The sequence below is a fragment of the Sus scrofa genome, chromosome 9 (genome assembly GCF_000003025.6).
Source record: "Sus scrofa isolate TJ Tabasco breed Duroc chromosome 9, Sscrofa11.1, whole genome shotgun sequence".
NCBI classification, from domain to species: domain Eukaryota; kingdom Metazoa; phylum Chordata; class Mammalia; order Artiodactyla; family Suidae; genus Sus; species Sus scrofa.
The window spans coordinates 68,395,864-68,414,085 of NC_010451.4; the positions used below are offsets into that span (position 1 = coordinate 68,395,864).

General features: G+C 41.5%; 1 protein-coding gene across 23 annotated transcripts in view; it reads left to right on the forward strand.

Annotated features, from left to right (window-relative positions):
* Nucleotides 1–18,222, forward strand: part of ADAM22 (ADAM metallopeptidase domain 22) — a 237,305-nt gene that overhangs the window by 142,841 nt on the left and 76,242 nt on the right. For all 23 annotated transcript variants that reach the window (XM_021063337.1, XM_021063339.1, XM_021063338.1 and 20 more), the window contains 3 exons: nucleotides 5,813–5,895; nucleotides 13,036–13,099; nucleotides 15,013–15,082. In XM_021063337.1, coding sequence (XP_020918996.1) covers nucleotides 5,813–5,895; nucleotides 13,036–13,099; nucleotides 15,013–15,082 — 217 coding nt within the window. The remainder of the gene's footprint in view (nucleotides 1–5,812; nucleotides 5,896–13,035; nucleotides 13,100–15,012; nucleotides 15,083–18,222) is intronic.

The following is an 18,222-nucleotide window of genomic DNA, read 5'->3' on the forward strand; positions in this document are numbered from 1 at the left end:
TAACCCAGAGCTACCTAAACAAACTCTCTAGGAGGGCTAGAAACCAGGAATCTGCATTATTAGTTAATGCCTTGAATTGTTAGCCTTAACAAACGGAGTATGAGAATCATAGCTAGAGGGTCAGGATAGAATCCCCCATTGAGTAAATATTGCCTGATCGCACCTGATTACATAGCAGTTTACAGTGGACTTGACTGTACCTCATGGAATCCCCCACATACTCACGTGAGGCAGTGTGGGTTGTTATTTTCCCCATTGGATTGATGAGGAAGCTGAGGTCATGGGAGGCGCTCCCTCTAATAGCACACTTGGGGATATAAATATAGATCAGGCACCTGTGCCTCCCTGAAAGGAGACCATAGTCTAGTGGGGACATGGGACAGAAACAAGAATGCAGGTAGAAAGAGATAAAATAGGAAAATTCAGAGAAGGAAGGATTGACAAGGTTGATATTATCAGGAGGTGCATCTGAGGAGCCTTTTTGGAAAAGGTGGCCCTGGTCTATCTTGGAGCTGATAACGTTGTACTTTCCTTTGAGGGTCTGGAAGGAGAATAAATGACCTTGGCCTCGTGGTTGTGCTCTTTTTGGTTCCCTTTATTGGGTTTTCCCTAGTTTTATAACCCATGCTGTGTAACATCTTTGCATTATCATCTCATCATCTTTATAATAAATTCTGCTTTTCTTTTGAGATCTTTCTGGCTGTTTAATAAAAATGTGGTTTGTCTTTGAATTTTGCAAATAAATGATCATTTTGACTTCCCTAGAATAAAATTTGCAACCCAGTTTTTTTCCACGGAAGATGAACTGTATGATATTTTTGTAGAGGTGGGTAATTTTTTTAGCTACAACTATCTAATTAGCCAAAAATAAACATCTATACTGTTATGACTGGGTTATTAAATCAAGGAATATGAAGAAAGTTTCAAGGACAATGGATTTATTTCTAGCACAAAAGAGACAGTAAGAAATAAAGCTATGACTGGCAGTTGGATAAAGAGCCAAGCTCTACTGGGATGTGCTGTTTTTTTTTCTTTTCCTACAACATCTGTCTTAGTTATCATATATAATACCTACTTTCATAAAGCATCTGCTTCCTCATGAGAGTCGTATGAAGACATGGATAATGTTTATCATTGATAACATTTGAGAAAGTTGGCTTCAGTGGTAGTCTTTATTTTCAGTTTTTGTCTTTTTAGGGCACACCTGCAACCTATGGAGGTTCCCAGGCTAAGGGTCCAATTGGAACTGTAGCCGCCAGCCTAAGCCAGAGCCACAGCAATTCGGGATCCGAGCCACATCTGCAACCTACACCACAGCTCATGGCAATACCAGATCCCAAACCCACTGAGTGAGGAGCCAGGGATCGAACCCGCATCCTCATGGATGCTAGTCGGGTTCGTTAACTGCTGAGCCACACGGGAACTCCGAAATATGCAATTTTTAATAAATGAATTTTACTATTTTAAAATACAGTGCATCTTTTAAAAAACATATATTTGTAAAGAAATGTGATTATATTTGTCCTTTAAAATAGCCACTAAAATTTTAAATGCACATATTCTTTGACCTACCAAGTCTGTATGTGGTAATCTGTCCCATGTATATAGTGACAGAAGTGCACAAAAATATATGAAAGGATATTTGTTGCAATATTGTGTATGACACCAAAAAAAAAAAAAAAAAAAGAGAGAGAGAGAGAGACGACCTCAATGTCCATTTGTACAGGATTGTTTAAATGACTTATGGTTCAGCCCTGTGATGGAATATTCTGACATCATTGAAAGAATGAGCTTGATATCAAGGTTATCTTAAGGGAAAAAATCAAGTGGTAGGACAATGTGGATAAAGTAAACTCATTTGTGCACTGAAAAGGATATATATTTATGTATATACAGATTTTCCTAAATATGCATAGACAACTCCTGACATGGACACAAAATCTGTCAAAAATTCTTAATCATAGGAGGCAACTGCAGCCTGGGCAGGGTATAGGAAGGGGATATTTTTATTCTTCATCATGTACCTCCTGAATTCTTAGGATTTTGCTGTATTTATTGTTTTGAAATTAATGGCTAAAAATACTTATTTAAAAGCAAAATGTATTAAATTTGTTTTATTTATTTATTTTAATAATTTAATAATAGCTTTATCTAAATTAAAGAAGCCCTTTAATATTAAAGAAGCCCTCAGTTCTAGACTAAGAAATATTTCCAGGCATGTTAAAGGAAGAAAGCAACCTGCTTCAGTTCTAATTTGAAATATTTGTTGATTTATGATGAATCATCCCTGAAAAAAAAAAATCACAGCCCAAAAAAATTAATTTCCATTATTTAGAAAATTGACAAATAATGCCAGTTGAGAGTCTCAAGATTTGAATTGTAATAGTCTAAATTGAGGAGATTTTTGCCCCCTGGTGTTTATGCTTCTCTTGAAGTGTCATGGAAACATTTGATAATGATTCAACCATACTGAGCTCTTTACTTCATTCGCAGTGTTAGGCTTTTGTGCAGATGGATCCTGATCATATGCTGTTTTTGGATTGACTCCTAATTTTCAGAATCAGAAATTAGTGAAAGATTGTTTCTCATCATCTGAGCTTCTCTTTAGCCCCAAGATAATGGAGGATTGTTTCAAAACATGAATTCTTTGCCCTTTTTTATGATTTAATATAACATGTTTCCAAAGTTGGTGTTTTAAAGAAAACCTTAGTAATTTATAAATCATTTCTTACATACCTCTGATATATTTTCCACGAGGACAATGACTTGTCAGCTTCCATTGTTCCCCATTCTGATACCGTAATTCTTGCAGTTATCTTTGCGATTTCTACTTCTTTTTGTTTCTACTCTTTCTATCTGCTGTTCACTGCTAGTTTTAGACCTCTGAGAGAGAAGATCTGATTGGATGATGTAGTCAGTATACATTATTTAAAGAAACACTTGAAGATAGAATATTTTCTCTTCCCAGGTTACCCCACTGACTTTAACCATTTGTGTTTGGCCAAAGGAAAGCTAGAGTTTCTATTCCTAGTCTAATCAGATGTGTCCAAGAAATCAAGGTCATTTGAAACATAATAACCTCTCCTACTTAGAATTTAATCTTTTGGGCAGTTCACCAGTCCTACAGCCCAACAGAAGGAATTTTGTATTCTGTTAAATTTACCCCCAGTGCTACTTCAAAAATTAGAAAAAAAAATCACCCTGGGGAGAGCTTAAGTTTGCACTGCATAACCTACACATTCTAGATTCAACTCATAAGTAGTGTTTGCACTCCTACTTGGCATTTTTCCAGGTGGACAACGTAGACTCTCAGAGATTGTGACCTCCTACGTTAAATAGAGATAACAACATTTCTTTGCAGAAGTGCTGTGAGGTTTTAAGGAGAATGTCTGTGTAAGCTGAGTAGGAAAATAAGTGACACAAAGAAATTATAATAGTACAGCTTTATTGAGTGTGCACCAAGTGCCAAGCATTATTCTAAGCCCTTTATACATTTTTTAATTGCTTTTTAAGGTTGCACCTATGGCATATGTGTGTTCCCAGGCTAGGGGTCCAATTAGAACTACACCACAGCCACAGCCATGTGGGATCTGAGCCACGTCTGCGACCTACATCAGAGCTCCTGGAAACACCAGATCCTTAACCCACTGAGCAAGGCCTGGGATCAAACCCACATCCTCATGGATCCTAGTCCGTTTTATTAACTGCTGAGCCACAACAGGAACTCCTATGCATATTAGCTCTTTGATCATCTGAGCAACCCTATGAGATTTACTCCCATTTGACAGGTGACGCAATAAGACTGTGATGTGCTTCAGATTACATGGCTAGTAAAGGAGGGAACTGTTAACATATAAACCAACCCTGTGCCTGGCCTTCTTTCTGCCCTTGAGTCTGTGGCCTTCTGAGTGCCATCCCTTGTCAGAACTACAGGTGAAGTACCTCCCCATCTTATGTTTCATACTGTTCAGCCACAGTCCTCTGTTCATGATGCTCAGTGACTCCCTTGGGAATTTGGAGCGTGGCTTCAGGGCTTGCACTCTGGGCCAGCTGACCTACTCTCTCTTTTTTTTTTTTTTGTCTTTTTGCTATTTCTTTGGGCCACTCCTGCGGCATATGGAGGTTCCCAGGCTAGGGGTCCAATCAGAGCTGTAGCCGCCGGCCTACACCAGAGCCACAGCAACGTGGGATCGGGGATCCGAGCCGCATCTGCAACCTACACCACAGCTCATGGCAACGCCGGATCGTTAACCCACTGAGCAAGGGCAGGGTCCGAACCCAGAACCTGATGGTTCCTAGTCGGATTCATTAGCCACTACGCCACGACGGGAACTCCTGACCTACTCTCTTTACCCCTTTGCAAAGCTGAGCATCCTTGATCCTGTTGGATCACCTCACAAGGAGCAGCAGACTTGGGCCAGGTGCCTTCCTTGGAATTCCAGTGAAGACACTGTCTTCAGTCTGTTCTGTCATCATGTCTTCGTGATCTCTCCTCTTCACTTGTCAACACTGAGTATTTTAGGTAGGGTTTGTCCTTAAGCAAGTAGGTGACATTTGCCCCTTTAAACCACCCGCTCCCTTTGTTCTTCCCTTGTCACTCTTTCACATATCGGCTGAATTAGAAGGTGAAGAAATGGGAGATTAGTGGAGGAATGGAAAGGTTATTTAGACCACTGCTTTGCAGACTTGTATGTACAAATGAATCACCTAGGGACCTCATTGAAATGCTGATTCTGATCTGCTAGGTCCGGGGTGGGGTCTGGGATTCTGCATTTCTGACATGATTCTGGTGATGCCAGTGCTGCTGTTTTCTAGACCACACTCTGAGTAGCAAGACAGGGGTACCACTTTTCAATGGCTGAAGCTCTACCCTGTTACTTCTTCCAGGAACATTTAATCCAAAGAAATGAGCCTGTCTGGGGGAATTTAGGTAATGAGACCAGCAGCTGGAAGGAGCTTCTCCATTCCAAACCCTACTCTAGAGTACACTGCTTCCCAGTGAAGCCATTCCTGGTTGGAAGAAAGGATAGTGTGAACCCGTTAGTTTGTTTTTGTTGTTGTTGTTTTTTGTTTGTTTGTTTGTTTTGTTTTTGTCTTTTTAGCTGTTTCTTGGGCCGCTCCCTCCGCATATGGAGGTTCCCAGGCTAGGGGTCGAATCAGAGCCGTAGCCACCGGCCCACGCCAGAGCCACAGCAACGCGGGATCCGGGATCCGAGCCGCATCTGCAGCCTACACCACAGCTCACGGCAATGCCGGATCCTTAACCCACTGAGCAAGGGCAGGGACTGAACCCGCAACCTCATGGTTCCTAGTCGGATTCGTTAACCACTGAGCCACGACGGGAACTCCCTGTTAGGTTTTGATATAAACACTGTAAAAAGAGGCATCTTCTTCCAGTTCAGTTTAGTGACTCTCAGCTGATGTGTATTCATTTTCCTTAGCTATAAGGGAAAGAGTGTGGTTTTTCTGCTCCTCAAGGTTGCCTTTCCCAGGACGGGGGGAAGTGACTGATTGAACTCTTCCTGGTGAAGGAGCCACATGTGTACCTCGGTGTCTCTTTCTTTGTTCCTTCTCTCATCACCTACATAAAAGAAAAGTAAGTCAGCTCCTATTTCCCTGCCTTTTGATTTGGAGTCAGCTCTCTAGGAGTGTTTATGAATAATTCCGTTAGAAAGGGTTTGATACTAATATAGATAATGAGACATAGCACACAGCTTTGCAGGTGGAGGTGCTGTGTGGGCAGAACCCCGGGAAACCATGTAGCCAGTTCTCTTTGTTACAGCAAAGGCTTATGTTCTGTTTCTTCTTTCAGGGAGGAGAGCACTGTTACTACCAGGGCCGCATCCGAGGAAACCCTGCCTCATTTGTGGCATTGTCAACATGCCATGGACTTCAGTAAGTGTCCCCAAAACTTTTTGTATCATCCATTCTCTCAGTCACTTTATTTTCTTTATTTTTAAGGCACGGTGATCAAATCTCTATTTTATGTCAAGAACTAATTTTAGTTTACTTTTTATTTTTTTAGGCTTTTTAGGGCTACACTCGTGGCATATGGCAGTTCCAAGACTAGGGGTCAAATCGGAGCTACAGCTGCCAGCCTACGCCACAGCCATAGCAATGCAGGATCAGGGCTGCGTCTGCAACCTACACCACAGCTCACAGCAATGTGGGATCCTTAACCCACTGAGCAAGGCCCGGGATCAAACCCTCATCCTCATGGATACTAGTCGAGTTCATTCCCTCTGAACCATGATGGGAACTCCTTATTTTATTTTTTACATTTTTTAATTTTTTAAATGAAAGTGCTTAGTTGATTTATAGCATTGTGCCAGTTTCTGCTCTACTGCATAGTGACCCAGTCATCCATATACATACATTCTTTTTCTCATAATTTCTGTCGTGGTCTGTCCCAAGAGATTGGACATAGTTCCCTGTGCTGAACAGAAGGATGTTATTGCTTATCCGTTCTAAGTGTAATAGTTTGCATCTACCAATGCCAAATTGGTTCTTCTAGGGTTGGTAGAAGGACTGATTTTAAATCATTGGTGAATCTGCTTGTTTTCTCCCTTGTGGTTTGTAAACCAAGCAGATTGTTAAACTAGAGTTCCAGAAACCAGGGGCTCTAGGATTATAATATACCTTAGTGGTATTTGAAACATAGTTTCATCCAGATGGACAGAGGAATGGTTTGGGTAACTCTAGTCTGTTTCTGTGGATGGTTGCCCCTGGGTACCAGTTCAGCCCTTCCTCCTCCTTGATGTTCATTTTTATATTTGGATGGAATAAATTTCAGGAGATGGAAACTCCTGACTTCTTGTACAAAGTCAAAGGCTGTAGGTGACCTCAAGAGCTCATGTGTGTTAGCTTTATTTAGCCAGAATCCCACCCACCCTGCAGCAAACTCCCATTTATTCTCAGAAATCTCTAAGGAACAGAGTTCCTCCTTCCTCAGGGCCTTGCTTCCTTTCTCAGAACCTTCACTGTCAAAGTATGGTTGCTGATATTTAATGTGAGAATACATCTACTTCCTCCGTCCTGTCAATGATGGAGATACCCAGGTGGGCTGTCTCTTACTTGTTTGGTGACCCCTTATAAAGCTGCTGGGTCATCCCTCAGCATTCTGCTGAGGCTAAATCATCCTAGCTCCTTCTCGTTACTTTTTTTGAACACACACAAGCCAGTAGCTTAATTTAGTTTTGGGAAGTGTTTGTTTGGAAGCTTTAAAATACTTCCTGTCTGTTACCCAGTTTTTGATCTAATAGATAGTTTTTGAGCATCTACTGTGTGCCAGTCCTGCCCCCAGGGCTCCCAGGCTAGTGGGGTATCTGAATCTTCCCAGCTTTGAACTATGGAATGTGATGGGTATATTTGTTTTCTTCAAGAAAGGAAAAAAAAAAAAAAACAACTGAGAAAAATGCCAACTGAGAGTGGGCACTGAAGGAAGAGGTCACCCCTTGAGGGTCCCAGAGAGATGTTGCCTGCAGAGGGTGGACTGGGCCCTGAACAGGCTTTGATGGCATCTTCTAAGAGAGGGGTTTGACTAATAGGTCTTAAAGAAGATAGGGAAGAGATCTATTGTGAGAGGCTGGAAAAATCTAGCCAGGCTGCCTCAGTCGTGCCTCTGGTCAGGCTCTGGCAGTAGGTACAGGAGAGCAGAAAGGAGCAGTGCAGGGGTCAGTCGAAAAGCCAGAGAAAGATCATGTGCCTGCCAGCAGGACAGACCTCCACTTGCTTATCGTTTGTTCTAAAGGACTATTTTTACTAATTTTGAGCACATTATCATGAATAAGGAGACATTCTTACAAACATGAAATCTGTACCTCCTATCTGAGAGCCTGGCAAAGAGAAATGTCACCATCCCCTTCAGCAGTGACAGTGTTATATCTGATCTCAAGATGAACACAGCTGTCAGCCAAGAACAGTACACTGGGCCTGTTGACATTTGTGACAGCAAATGTATATTGTAGGGGAGTCACATAAAAAAAGAGGCTTTTTCCTTCCTCTCTCTTCCTCTTAAAATCTCAGTCAGGAGTTCCTGTTGTGGCTCAGCGGTAACAAACCTGACTAGTATCCATGAGGATGGGGGTTTGATCCCTGGCCTTGCTCAGTGGGTTAAGGATCCTGTCAGTTGTTGTGTAGGTTCAAACAGACACAGCTCAGATCAGACTGACAGCTGCAGTTGCAATTTGACCCCTAGCCTGGGAACTTCCATATGCCCTAGGTACAGCCCTAAAAAGCAAAAAATAACAATGTAAGCATCTTGCCCAGTACGTGTTCCAATTTTTCCCCAGTTTTCCAAATGGGCAGATTATTATGAGAATCAGAGAGAGGGTATTACTGCCTTCTAAAGACCCTAATAGACCCGAGACTCTCAGACCAACAGTCCTTTGAAGGAGGATGGAAAGGGAACTTTACGGGAATTTTAGTTTCTGAATGAGGAGTAGAACTGAGCCTGCTTCCCCTGTTTTAACTACATAAAATTTACTTATTTCCCTTTTCATTTAAAACTAAGCAAAGAGAAACAAACAGAAAACCCACCAAGTGTAGGAATACTGTCAGGATTACGTACAAGTATGTTTCAGTGTGCTTAGATTTTTATGAGTGTGTCAAATACATTTATGCTTGCTTCTTCTTGTTATTTATTATTACTTATCTTGATTTTACCTTCTGAACAAAAATTGCTGACAGAAGGATTAGGGGAGCTCTTTCTAGATATTAAATAATCTGGGTTGTCTCAGTTGCCGTGACTTAGATATGAGGTATGCTATTTCATCCATGACTCATCTTTTATAAACTATCAAGTGCACGTTGAGTTTTTTTCATTTTTCTTGATTTACTGAATTCCATTAAAGAACATAAAGGATAGAATAATCAGATTCCTATCTTTTCCATAAAAAACCTGTAGAGCACTTTTTTTTTCAAATTCGAAGGACAAATGGGTAATATTTTAGTATGGGTATATTTGATGTTATGACAAAATCCTATAACTATGGGGACATTAAAGAATGGACTCAAATGTAAGTTTATTGCCCTCTTGTGGCAATTTCTAAGAATGACTGTTTTCTTTCAAAATCTTGTTTTGATGCAGCCTTTTAAAATTTTAGCTCAATTGGCTGGTAATGACTTGGTCCTAGCTATTGATTTTTATCAATTATAGGCTTCTGATGGACTCAGTATACTTATTAGAATTTATATAACTGTAACAGGTGTCAATTGTCAAAGAAAGCAAATGAATACGGATGCTTTTTAATTGTTAAAAAATCAAAAATGGCATATTTTCATATAGGTAACCAGAATCCTCCAAATATGGATGGTATCAGAATCTCCTTTGTTTACACTGTGGACCATAATGTTTAAATTCCATAAAGTAACTGATTTTTGTACTAGAACAAAACTAATTCAAGAGGAAACCATACCTAATATTATTTAAACAAAATAATCTGCTTGCTCCTTAATCGCTGTAGCCAAATGAACTTCGGCAGAGGGTACAGTTTTCTGGATGGGACTGGCCAGTTAATAGACTGTCTACTGCCATATTTGGTCTACTGTTTTGATAAGGCTCCCCCCACCCCACATTCCCTAGGACGTGTATTTTCAGTAATATCTTACAAACTGCCTCTGTTTATGTTGAAATTCCAGACGCAATATCGTCCAAAGTCACAAAGTGCACTTTGGGTTGAAAACATTATGGATGTGAAAAGAACAGCTCTAAGGATGTATGAAAGTTGAGGACATGTGGAAGATGTTACTTCAGAAATGAAAGAATTTGGATAGAGACAGAGATGGAAGCCGTTATAATTATAGTTCATGAAAACCAGCTGACTTCAGTAAGCCAGCAGTGAAGGGCAGATACTATTCTGTGGTTAACAGCTTGGGTGTCGTGCAGTCATTTCCACCTAACGCTGAAAAATGACTGCAAAAGATCACAGCCTCACCCCCCTCAGATGCCTGGATGGCGAGACAGATTCCTTCAGTATCATAAGGGACCTAATCTCAATGTAAGGACCACAGTCCTCTATAGAGGTGGCTATTGTGATCTCTCTGAGCTGGAGTTGAGGCTTAAGATGCCCTCTGGAGAATTCTCAATTGGCTGATGATCATCTGCAGCCTACAATGTCTAAAACTGGACTCCAGGTTTGCACCCTGCTCCCTGCGTCCTGCCTCACTGTGCCCATTCCATTCTGCTCATCCTGCAGCTTTTTCCATCTTATTAAATGGAAAATCCATCTTTCCAGTTGCTTCAATCAAAACCTTGAAGTCCTCACCGACTCTTTCTTGCCAACTCCAAGAAAATCCATTAACAAATCATATTGGCTCTATTTTCAAAAAATAGCAAGACCAGTTCGTACCATCTCTACCTGATCTGAGTTACCTGATCTAAGTTACCATCTTCTTTCACCTAAATGATTGCATTAACTTCACCATTTCTATCCTCCACAGTAGTTTGAGCAGCTTTCTTAATTTTTATTTTTAATGGTTGCACCTGGGCATAGGGGGCACCTGTTCCTGGGCTAGGGGTCAAATTGGAGCTGTAGGTGCAGGCCTATGCCACAGCCATGGCAACACCAGACCTGAGCCACTTCTGTGACCTATGTCCCAGCTTGAGGCAATGCCGGATCCTTAACCTACTGAGCAAGGCCAGGGATTGAACCTGTCTCCTCACAGAGACTATGTCGGGTTCTTATCCCATTGAGCCATGATGGGAACTCCAATTCTCTTAAAATTTAAGGAGCATTGCATTTCCTCTCTGCTTAGAACCCTACAGTGGCTCCTAACTGTTCTCAGAGTAAAAGCCAAGGCCCTAAGGGTCTCATAATTTGGCCCCCTCTATTCCTCTGCTGTCATCGTACAGCACCTCTTCCCATCCCACTCTACTCGGCCACTCTGCATCCTTGATTTCCTGGAATATGCCAAGATGCTCTTACTTTGGGGCTCATGTCTGAAATGCTCTTTGCACAAATACTTTCATGGCTCGTCCCTTCACTTCTTCCAGGCCTTTGCTTGAATGTATTAAACAGCTGAAATTCAACAGAGTCGATTTTGAAGGACTTATTGGCTTTAGTCAAGATTCATGAATTGGGGAGCATCCGATCTAGATGATAGAAAGGAGCTCTGAGCTACTCAGAATGAAAGACTCCTATAGGCAGAAGGGAGCAGGAACAAGGAAGTTGGGTTTTGTTATTGTAAAGTTACTTTCCTTTAGAGAAAGGCAGGGGTCTTTCAGGTAAATTACCTATCAGGTGATTCCTGAATCTACTGGCTGAAGATTCCATTCCTGGGAGAGCTGTGTATAATAGAGCTGCAATTAAGGTCATCTCTGTTTGGCGACATGGGGCTTAGCACAATTGACTCCATTTGGGGCCTCGGTTTTGTTTTTAACAAATGTCATTTCTGTGAAGCCTTGCCCTGACTTTCTCTATAAATCAGCCATCCTTTCCCCTGATCTTCAGACCCAATCCTCTGGCACCATTTTTTCCCCTTAACCTGCTTTATTTTCTTCCCTAGAATTCATCACCACTAATGTATTTTTAGTTATTGATTATATATTTATTGTCTGTTTTCTCTAGAATGCATATGAGCACCATGAAGGCAGAGAATTGATCTATTTTGTTCAGGACTATCTCCCCAATACCTAGAGCAATGCATTGTAGATATTCTATCAAGTCCTGTTGACTCAATGAATGAATGAAGGGGGTGACCCATTGCTGATAGGCAGTTCAGGACCCAATTTGTCTGCTTCTCCTTTTACTGGTTATGCAATCTGAGCAAGTTACATGTCTCTTGGGCTTCAGTTTCTTTGCTTGTATGTTGTGGACAGTCATGACTCCCTCATAAACTTATGGGAAAGAGTCAGTGAAGGTAAAGTACTTAGCTTGTGGGGCATTGTTAGAAGGCATCGGCTCGTATTATTAGAGCACCTTCCAGATGGATGATGGGTAGACCATTCTCAGTCTGACCACCTGCATCAGAATCATGGGGGGTTGGCTTAAAATGCAGCTTCTTGGGCTCCGGCCTGGAAACCTGAGGAGGGCCCTGAAAGTTTTTCATTTTCGCAAGCTTTCCAGGTGACTATTTGCATATTCAAGTGTTGGGTTTGTGTGTCAGAGGGAGGAATAATGGAATTAGGGAATTGTAATCCTGAGCCTGGGGAAGGTCAGGATGAGGGACCCTGATGCTTACAGGGAATCAGAGGGCCAGGCCTTTCCCTCTCAGCAGTTTGTCTAAGTGTGTGTTTGGAGTATGTTTCTGCAGTATATGGTGTGTATCGGGGTATGGTATGTGGTATGTGCGTGTGTGTGTGTGTGTGTGTATGCTGTGTGGTGGTAGGGGGGTTTGTTTGTGGTACATGGTGTATATGTGTGTGTGGGGGTGTAGTGTCTAATGTATGGTATAAGGTGTGTGATGTGTGTGTGTGTGTGTGTGTGTGTGAGATGTGTAGTGTGGGGTCTGTGTGTGTGTATGCATGTGGGAGGGTGTCTAATGTATGGTATATGGGTGTGTGTGTGTATGTGACACGTGTGGTGCAGGGGTGTATTTGTGGCATGTGATATGTATGTGTATGTGTGTGTGTGTGTGTGTGTGTGTGTGTGTGTGCATGTGTGCATGATGTATGGTGTGGGCTATGTGAGTCTGTTGCATGTCATATGCATCCTGTGGTGAAGGGTGGGTCTGGGAAGTGGGCATTGAGAAGAAAACTGGTCTTCCATCTGCTGCCAATTTTAAAATGATCTTGTTCTGGAGTTCCCGTCATGGCGCAGTGGTTAACGAATCCGACTAGGAACCATGAAGTTGCGGGTTCGATCCCTGGCCTTGCTCAGTGGGTTAAGGATCCAGCGTTGCCATGAGCTGTGGTGTAGGTCGCAGATGCGGCTTGGATCCCTCATTGCTGTGGCTCTGGCGTAGACTGGCAGAACCTCCATATGCTGCGGGAAGCGACCCTGGAAAAGGCAAAAAAACAAAAATAAATAAATAAAATGCTCTTGTTCTGAGGCGCGAGTCCATTCCCAGGCCTAACTCTTCTCTTGTCCTTGGCAGCGGGATGTTCTATGATGGGAACCACACCTATCTCATTGAGCCAGAAGGAAATGACACCGCCCAGGTAAGTGCTCCTTCTAGTTACCCTGGTGGATGTAAACATCGATGCTGGGAGCTTTTATCCCATCTTTTTTTTCTTTTTTCTTTTTTCTTTTTTTTAGCCTCAGGAATGTTTATATGTATCTATACACACATCTATATACACACACATATATGTATTTCAATCAAATAGTGAGTAAGTCAAAACCATCGTGACCTTTTTAAAAAACGAAAAATCCTTCTCTTCTATTAGGTTGGAAATACTTGCCTTCTGAGGTGTTCTGAAGCCTTCGTTTCTATCTCTCCTGTCACGTTCTGTGGTCTGTCTTAGTCTGCTCATGCTATCACTATAAAATACGGCATGGCTTCAACAGCAGACATTTATTTTCACACGATTCTGGCAACTGAAAGTCCAGGGGCCACCGGGCTCTGTGTGTGTTGGGGTCCGTCTCCTTGTGGTGCAGACAGCTGCCTTCTCAATGTGTCCTCACATGGCACAGGGAGTGTAAGGTCTGGTGGCTCTTCCGCTTCTTAGAAGAGCACCAGCCTTATCCAGCGAGGACCTCGCCCTTATGACCTCTGTGACCTTTATGACATCCTCACAGGCCCTGTCTCCAAATACAGTCACATTAGCAGTTAGGGCTCAAACATAGGAATTTTGGAAAAGACATAGACATTCCATTCGTAACAGATCAAATTCATAGACAGTGTGACTCTCCATCCTTTTACTTTGCTAGATTCCAGATTTTTCTCTATTAGCCATTGTTGGTAAGGCCCTGAGCTGATAAAGTTTAGAGAAATCTAGGTTTTCTCAACTATCTCTCACTTGAGTTGAAACATTGATTTCAACAAATTAGAAAAGGGTTAATCTTACTGGCTCCAGGTAAACAATGCACTACCATCGTAGCTCCGTCCACACAGAATTCTCCCTTGTCCCATGGAACATTGGCCAAACACTTAATGCAAATAATTTCAAGAAATACACATTGTCTTGCCATCCATAAACAATCTTGTGTGGGAAACTGTTTGTGTGTTATTTTCTGGGGACCCACTGCCAGGTGTCCTGTCACTTTGCTTGACAAGTGTAATTTTTTTATCTTTTTTATTGCTAGGGCTGCACATGTGGCATACGGAAGGAAGTTCCCAAGCTAGGAGTCGAATCAGAGCTGCAGCTACTGGTCTACACTGCAGCCACAGCAACGCCAGATCCTTAACCCACTGAGCAAAGCCAGGGATTGAACCCACATCCTCATGGATCCTAGTTGAGTTCGTTACCGCTGAGCCACAAGAGGGACTCCTACAAGTGTGATTTTTCAGAAGTAATATCCTAAAACTTGACTCTTTATGACATTCTTTTCTTAGTAATTGAGTGAAGCCAGATGAAGTTATTTCAGTGTTCATTAAGTTTTCTTTGATGAAACTTGGCATTTTTATCTGTTGCTTTTTCACAGACGTTTGTATGACACTTGGATTTTGAGGCAGGGTTGCTTTGGGCAGTCTGCTTGCTCCTGCCATTCTGTTCCACAGGAGAAGACTGTTGGTTTGTCAGCCTCTCCCTGGTAAAGCTCTCCTGCTCTCGAAGGGAACAGGGCTCCATGGAAACAACCAGTTGTAAAAAAAACATTAACCCATTTTCCCCAGATTTCTTACTTCTCCTTGGGGAAATTGGTGCACTTATTTCTTTTCCATTACCGCAGGCTTTGGCGTCTCTGCCTGTGAAGGTATTTGGTTTCTAACAGGATATCTCTCTGGTGCAGGGAGAATACAGGAGGAGGGAGTTGGGAGGGGTTACGCATGGGTTCATTGCCTTTCCCAACACAAGATAACACGTGGTCAAGCTCCAGTTCTTTTAAGGTGTCAGCTTCTCCAGCTGCGATTGCCTGAGGCTGGAGTTATCTGGTTGTACAAGCCTTATCTCTCTCGTTTGTGTTATTTCAGGAGGATTTCCATTTTCATTCGGTTTACAAATCCAGACTGTTTGAATTTCCCTTGGATGATCTTCCATCTGGTATGATCTTCATATAGTGACTTTTCATTTATTAATTTATTTTTTTCTTTTTTTTTTTTTTGGCCACCCCACAGCATATGGAGTTCCCGGGCCAGGGATCAGAGCCAAGCCACAGTTTGGACCTAAGCCGCAGCTGTGGTAATGCCAGATCCTTAAGCCACTGTGCTGGGATCAGGGATGGAACCTGCACTCCAATGCTCCCAAGATGCTGCCGATTCGATTGTGCTACAGCGTAAACTCCATAACAGTGACTTTTTAAAAATACAACTTTAGTAATTTATTTTAACGCTTTAGAGCTAATTATATAGGGAATATCATAACCCGCAACTGCTCATAAGTGACATCAAGAGAAAGAAAATGTAAACTGACCTCATGTTTATAGTGGATGAGTTTGGAAAGATAGAGGTTGAATATGATGAAGGAAAACTTTTTAAAATTATAAGACTCAAAGGAAGGTATTACCAGAGAAAGAATGTTAAAGCAAAACTTGTCTGCATAGGTGGAATATATAAAAACTCACTCGTGGTGAAATACTGACTTTGTAAACACAGGGATGTACTGTTAATTATTTTCCCATTTGTCATTTCCTCATCCCTTTTCGCCCCAGAATTTTAAGAAAGAACTATTGTAGATTAACATTTGTTGTTATTATTACATGCTGTTGTGAAATCGGTGTTTCCTTCTCATATGTGTTGATGGGTCTATTATTTATAGATGTGAGTTGAGAGTTGCACCCCCTCACTTTGGCCTCCTTAGTGGCAGTGATTGTGCTGAGTGTGTTTGTCTCTGGCTACACTGGGCTTCTTCCTGTGCTCCTTGTGAAGGGAAGGCACACGTGGAATATCTGATGTGGAAATGCTTCCTCCCCGCCTTATGGCCCTGACTATGGCCATCATACATTCTAATTTTTAAGCTCTTGTTAATCTTGGCAATAGCTCTGTGAGGTCAACTTTATTATTCCCATTTTAAAGGAGAAGAAAAGGCAACTCAGCTCTTTTGTCTTTTCCGGGGTCCATAGCTAGTGAAGGGATGAGCCGGGGTTGGATTATGGCTCATGAGAATGTACCTTGAGAGAGAGACACAAGGGCAAATGGAATGATTACTAAAGCAAACCCTAAACTACCACTTAGGAAAATGACCTACAGGCTGCATCGTTCCCCACTGGAAAATAAAAGCAGTACTTTCTAATGTCCCTTCCTCTCTGAAATAAGTTTGCAGCTCCTTGATCTTTTGCAGTTACCCGAAAGAGAGACAAAACCCACCCCTTCGCTCCTACTGCCAAAGGGATAGAAGATCCCGTTTCATAGAGTTTGCTATTTGGAAAAATCTCCAAGTGAGCATATAGATGCTTTTACTTACCCAGATACTTTAGACTGTTCCTTCATTATTTTATGAAACTTTTTACAATTATATTATGGGAAGAAAATAAATCATGACTAGCTGCCTGAGAACAAAGTTACAATCTAATAGGCATTACTGGAAGCAATAACCATTAATTAATATTTAAAGTAATAAATAAAGATTTCCCCCAGGGCCTTTATTGGAGGGTTGCCATGATACGATCTTACAATTTTTTATTTTTTAATTTAATTTAATTTAATTTAATTTTTTTCTATTTTGGTCTTTTTGCCTTTTCTAGGGTCGCTCCCTCGGCATATGGAGGTTCCCAGGGTAGGAGTCTAATCCGAGCTGTAGCCACCGGCCTATGCCAGAGCCACAGCAATGCGGGATCCAAGCCACGTCTGTGACTTACACCACAGCTCACCGCAACGCTGGATCCTTAACCCACTGAGCAAGGCCAGGGATCGAACCTGCAACCTCATGGTTCCTAGACGGATTCATTAACCACTGCGCCACGACGGGAACTCCGGCGATCTTATAATTTTTTAAAAAACTTTCTTCAGGGTTTCCTTTCAACAGAAACTTTGGAAGTGACTCAGTGGTTTTGCTATTAAAAATGAGTTTTGAACATATTCTTTGAAAACTCAAATCCGTCTCAATTTGTTCCTGGTTTTCTTTTCTTATCAGAGTTGACAGTGTCAATTTTAAGGGCGTTATTTGTCTCCCAAGACACTCAGACTTACTAAGATGAATTATAAGGAAATAAGAAATAGGCAAATGCCAACACTTCAATTTTTGTGATATAAGCTCAAAAGTAAGCTTATTTATTTTAGGTTTAATAAAGTGTCACTGGGTTATGAATTATATTATGTCTTTTTCTTGCTATGTCATGCATTTCTCAGAGATAGAATATGAGCAGGTGTTCCCCAAACTTGTTTGACTGTGGAACATATTGTTTCACATGACACATCTCCAAGGACTAGTGTTCCTGGGAATACATTTAAAACACGCAGTGTTTTAAAAATCACGACAATGAAAAACCAACCAACCCAAACAAAACAGAAATAGACTCATAGATATGGAGAACAGGTGGTGGTTGCCAGAACTTGGGGCAACTTGGGGCAAGACAGGGATGGGGGCTTGGTCAAGTAGGTAAAAGGGGGTTTTGAGGTACAAACTTTAGTTATGAAATAAATAAGTCACGGGTAAAACATAAGGAATATGGCCAATAATATTGTCATGACTTTGTATGGAGAGAGATGGTATCTAGAGTTACCATGGTAACCATTTCCAAATATATATGAATAGAATCACGGGGATGTACACCTGAAACTAATATATTGTAGGTCAAGGATATGCAGTAAAAATTGCAACAATGACACCAGCACACTCCCCTGGTGGGGTAGAGCGTTTCTATTACCCCAGTAACTTCCTTTGCGCCCCTTCCCTAGCAGTCAGTCCTTTTCCTGACTTTCTCACAGTAAATTAGTTTAGCCTGTGATAGCTCTTCATGCAAATCAAATCATGCACTATGTTCAGCTTTTTTTTTTTTACTTAGTACATGCCTAAGATTTGCCAAGGGCAGTAGTTCATTCTTTTAAATGAGTATGCTCTTATTGTATGAATATACTACAATTTTTATCAACTCTGTCAATGGACATTTGGGGCTATTATGCATATAACAACTAAGAACTGTGAACATTCTTGTAAAAATATTTTTTGCATTTGCATTTGTCCATCAAATATCTGGGAGTGCAGTTACTGGGTCATAAGGTAGGTAAAAGTTTACCTGTGTAACG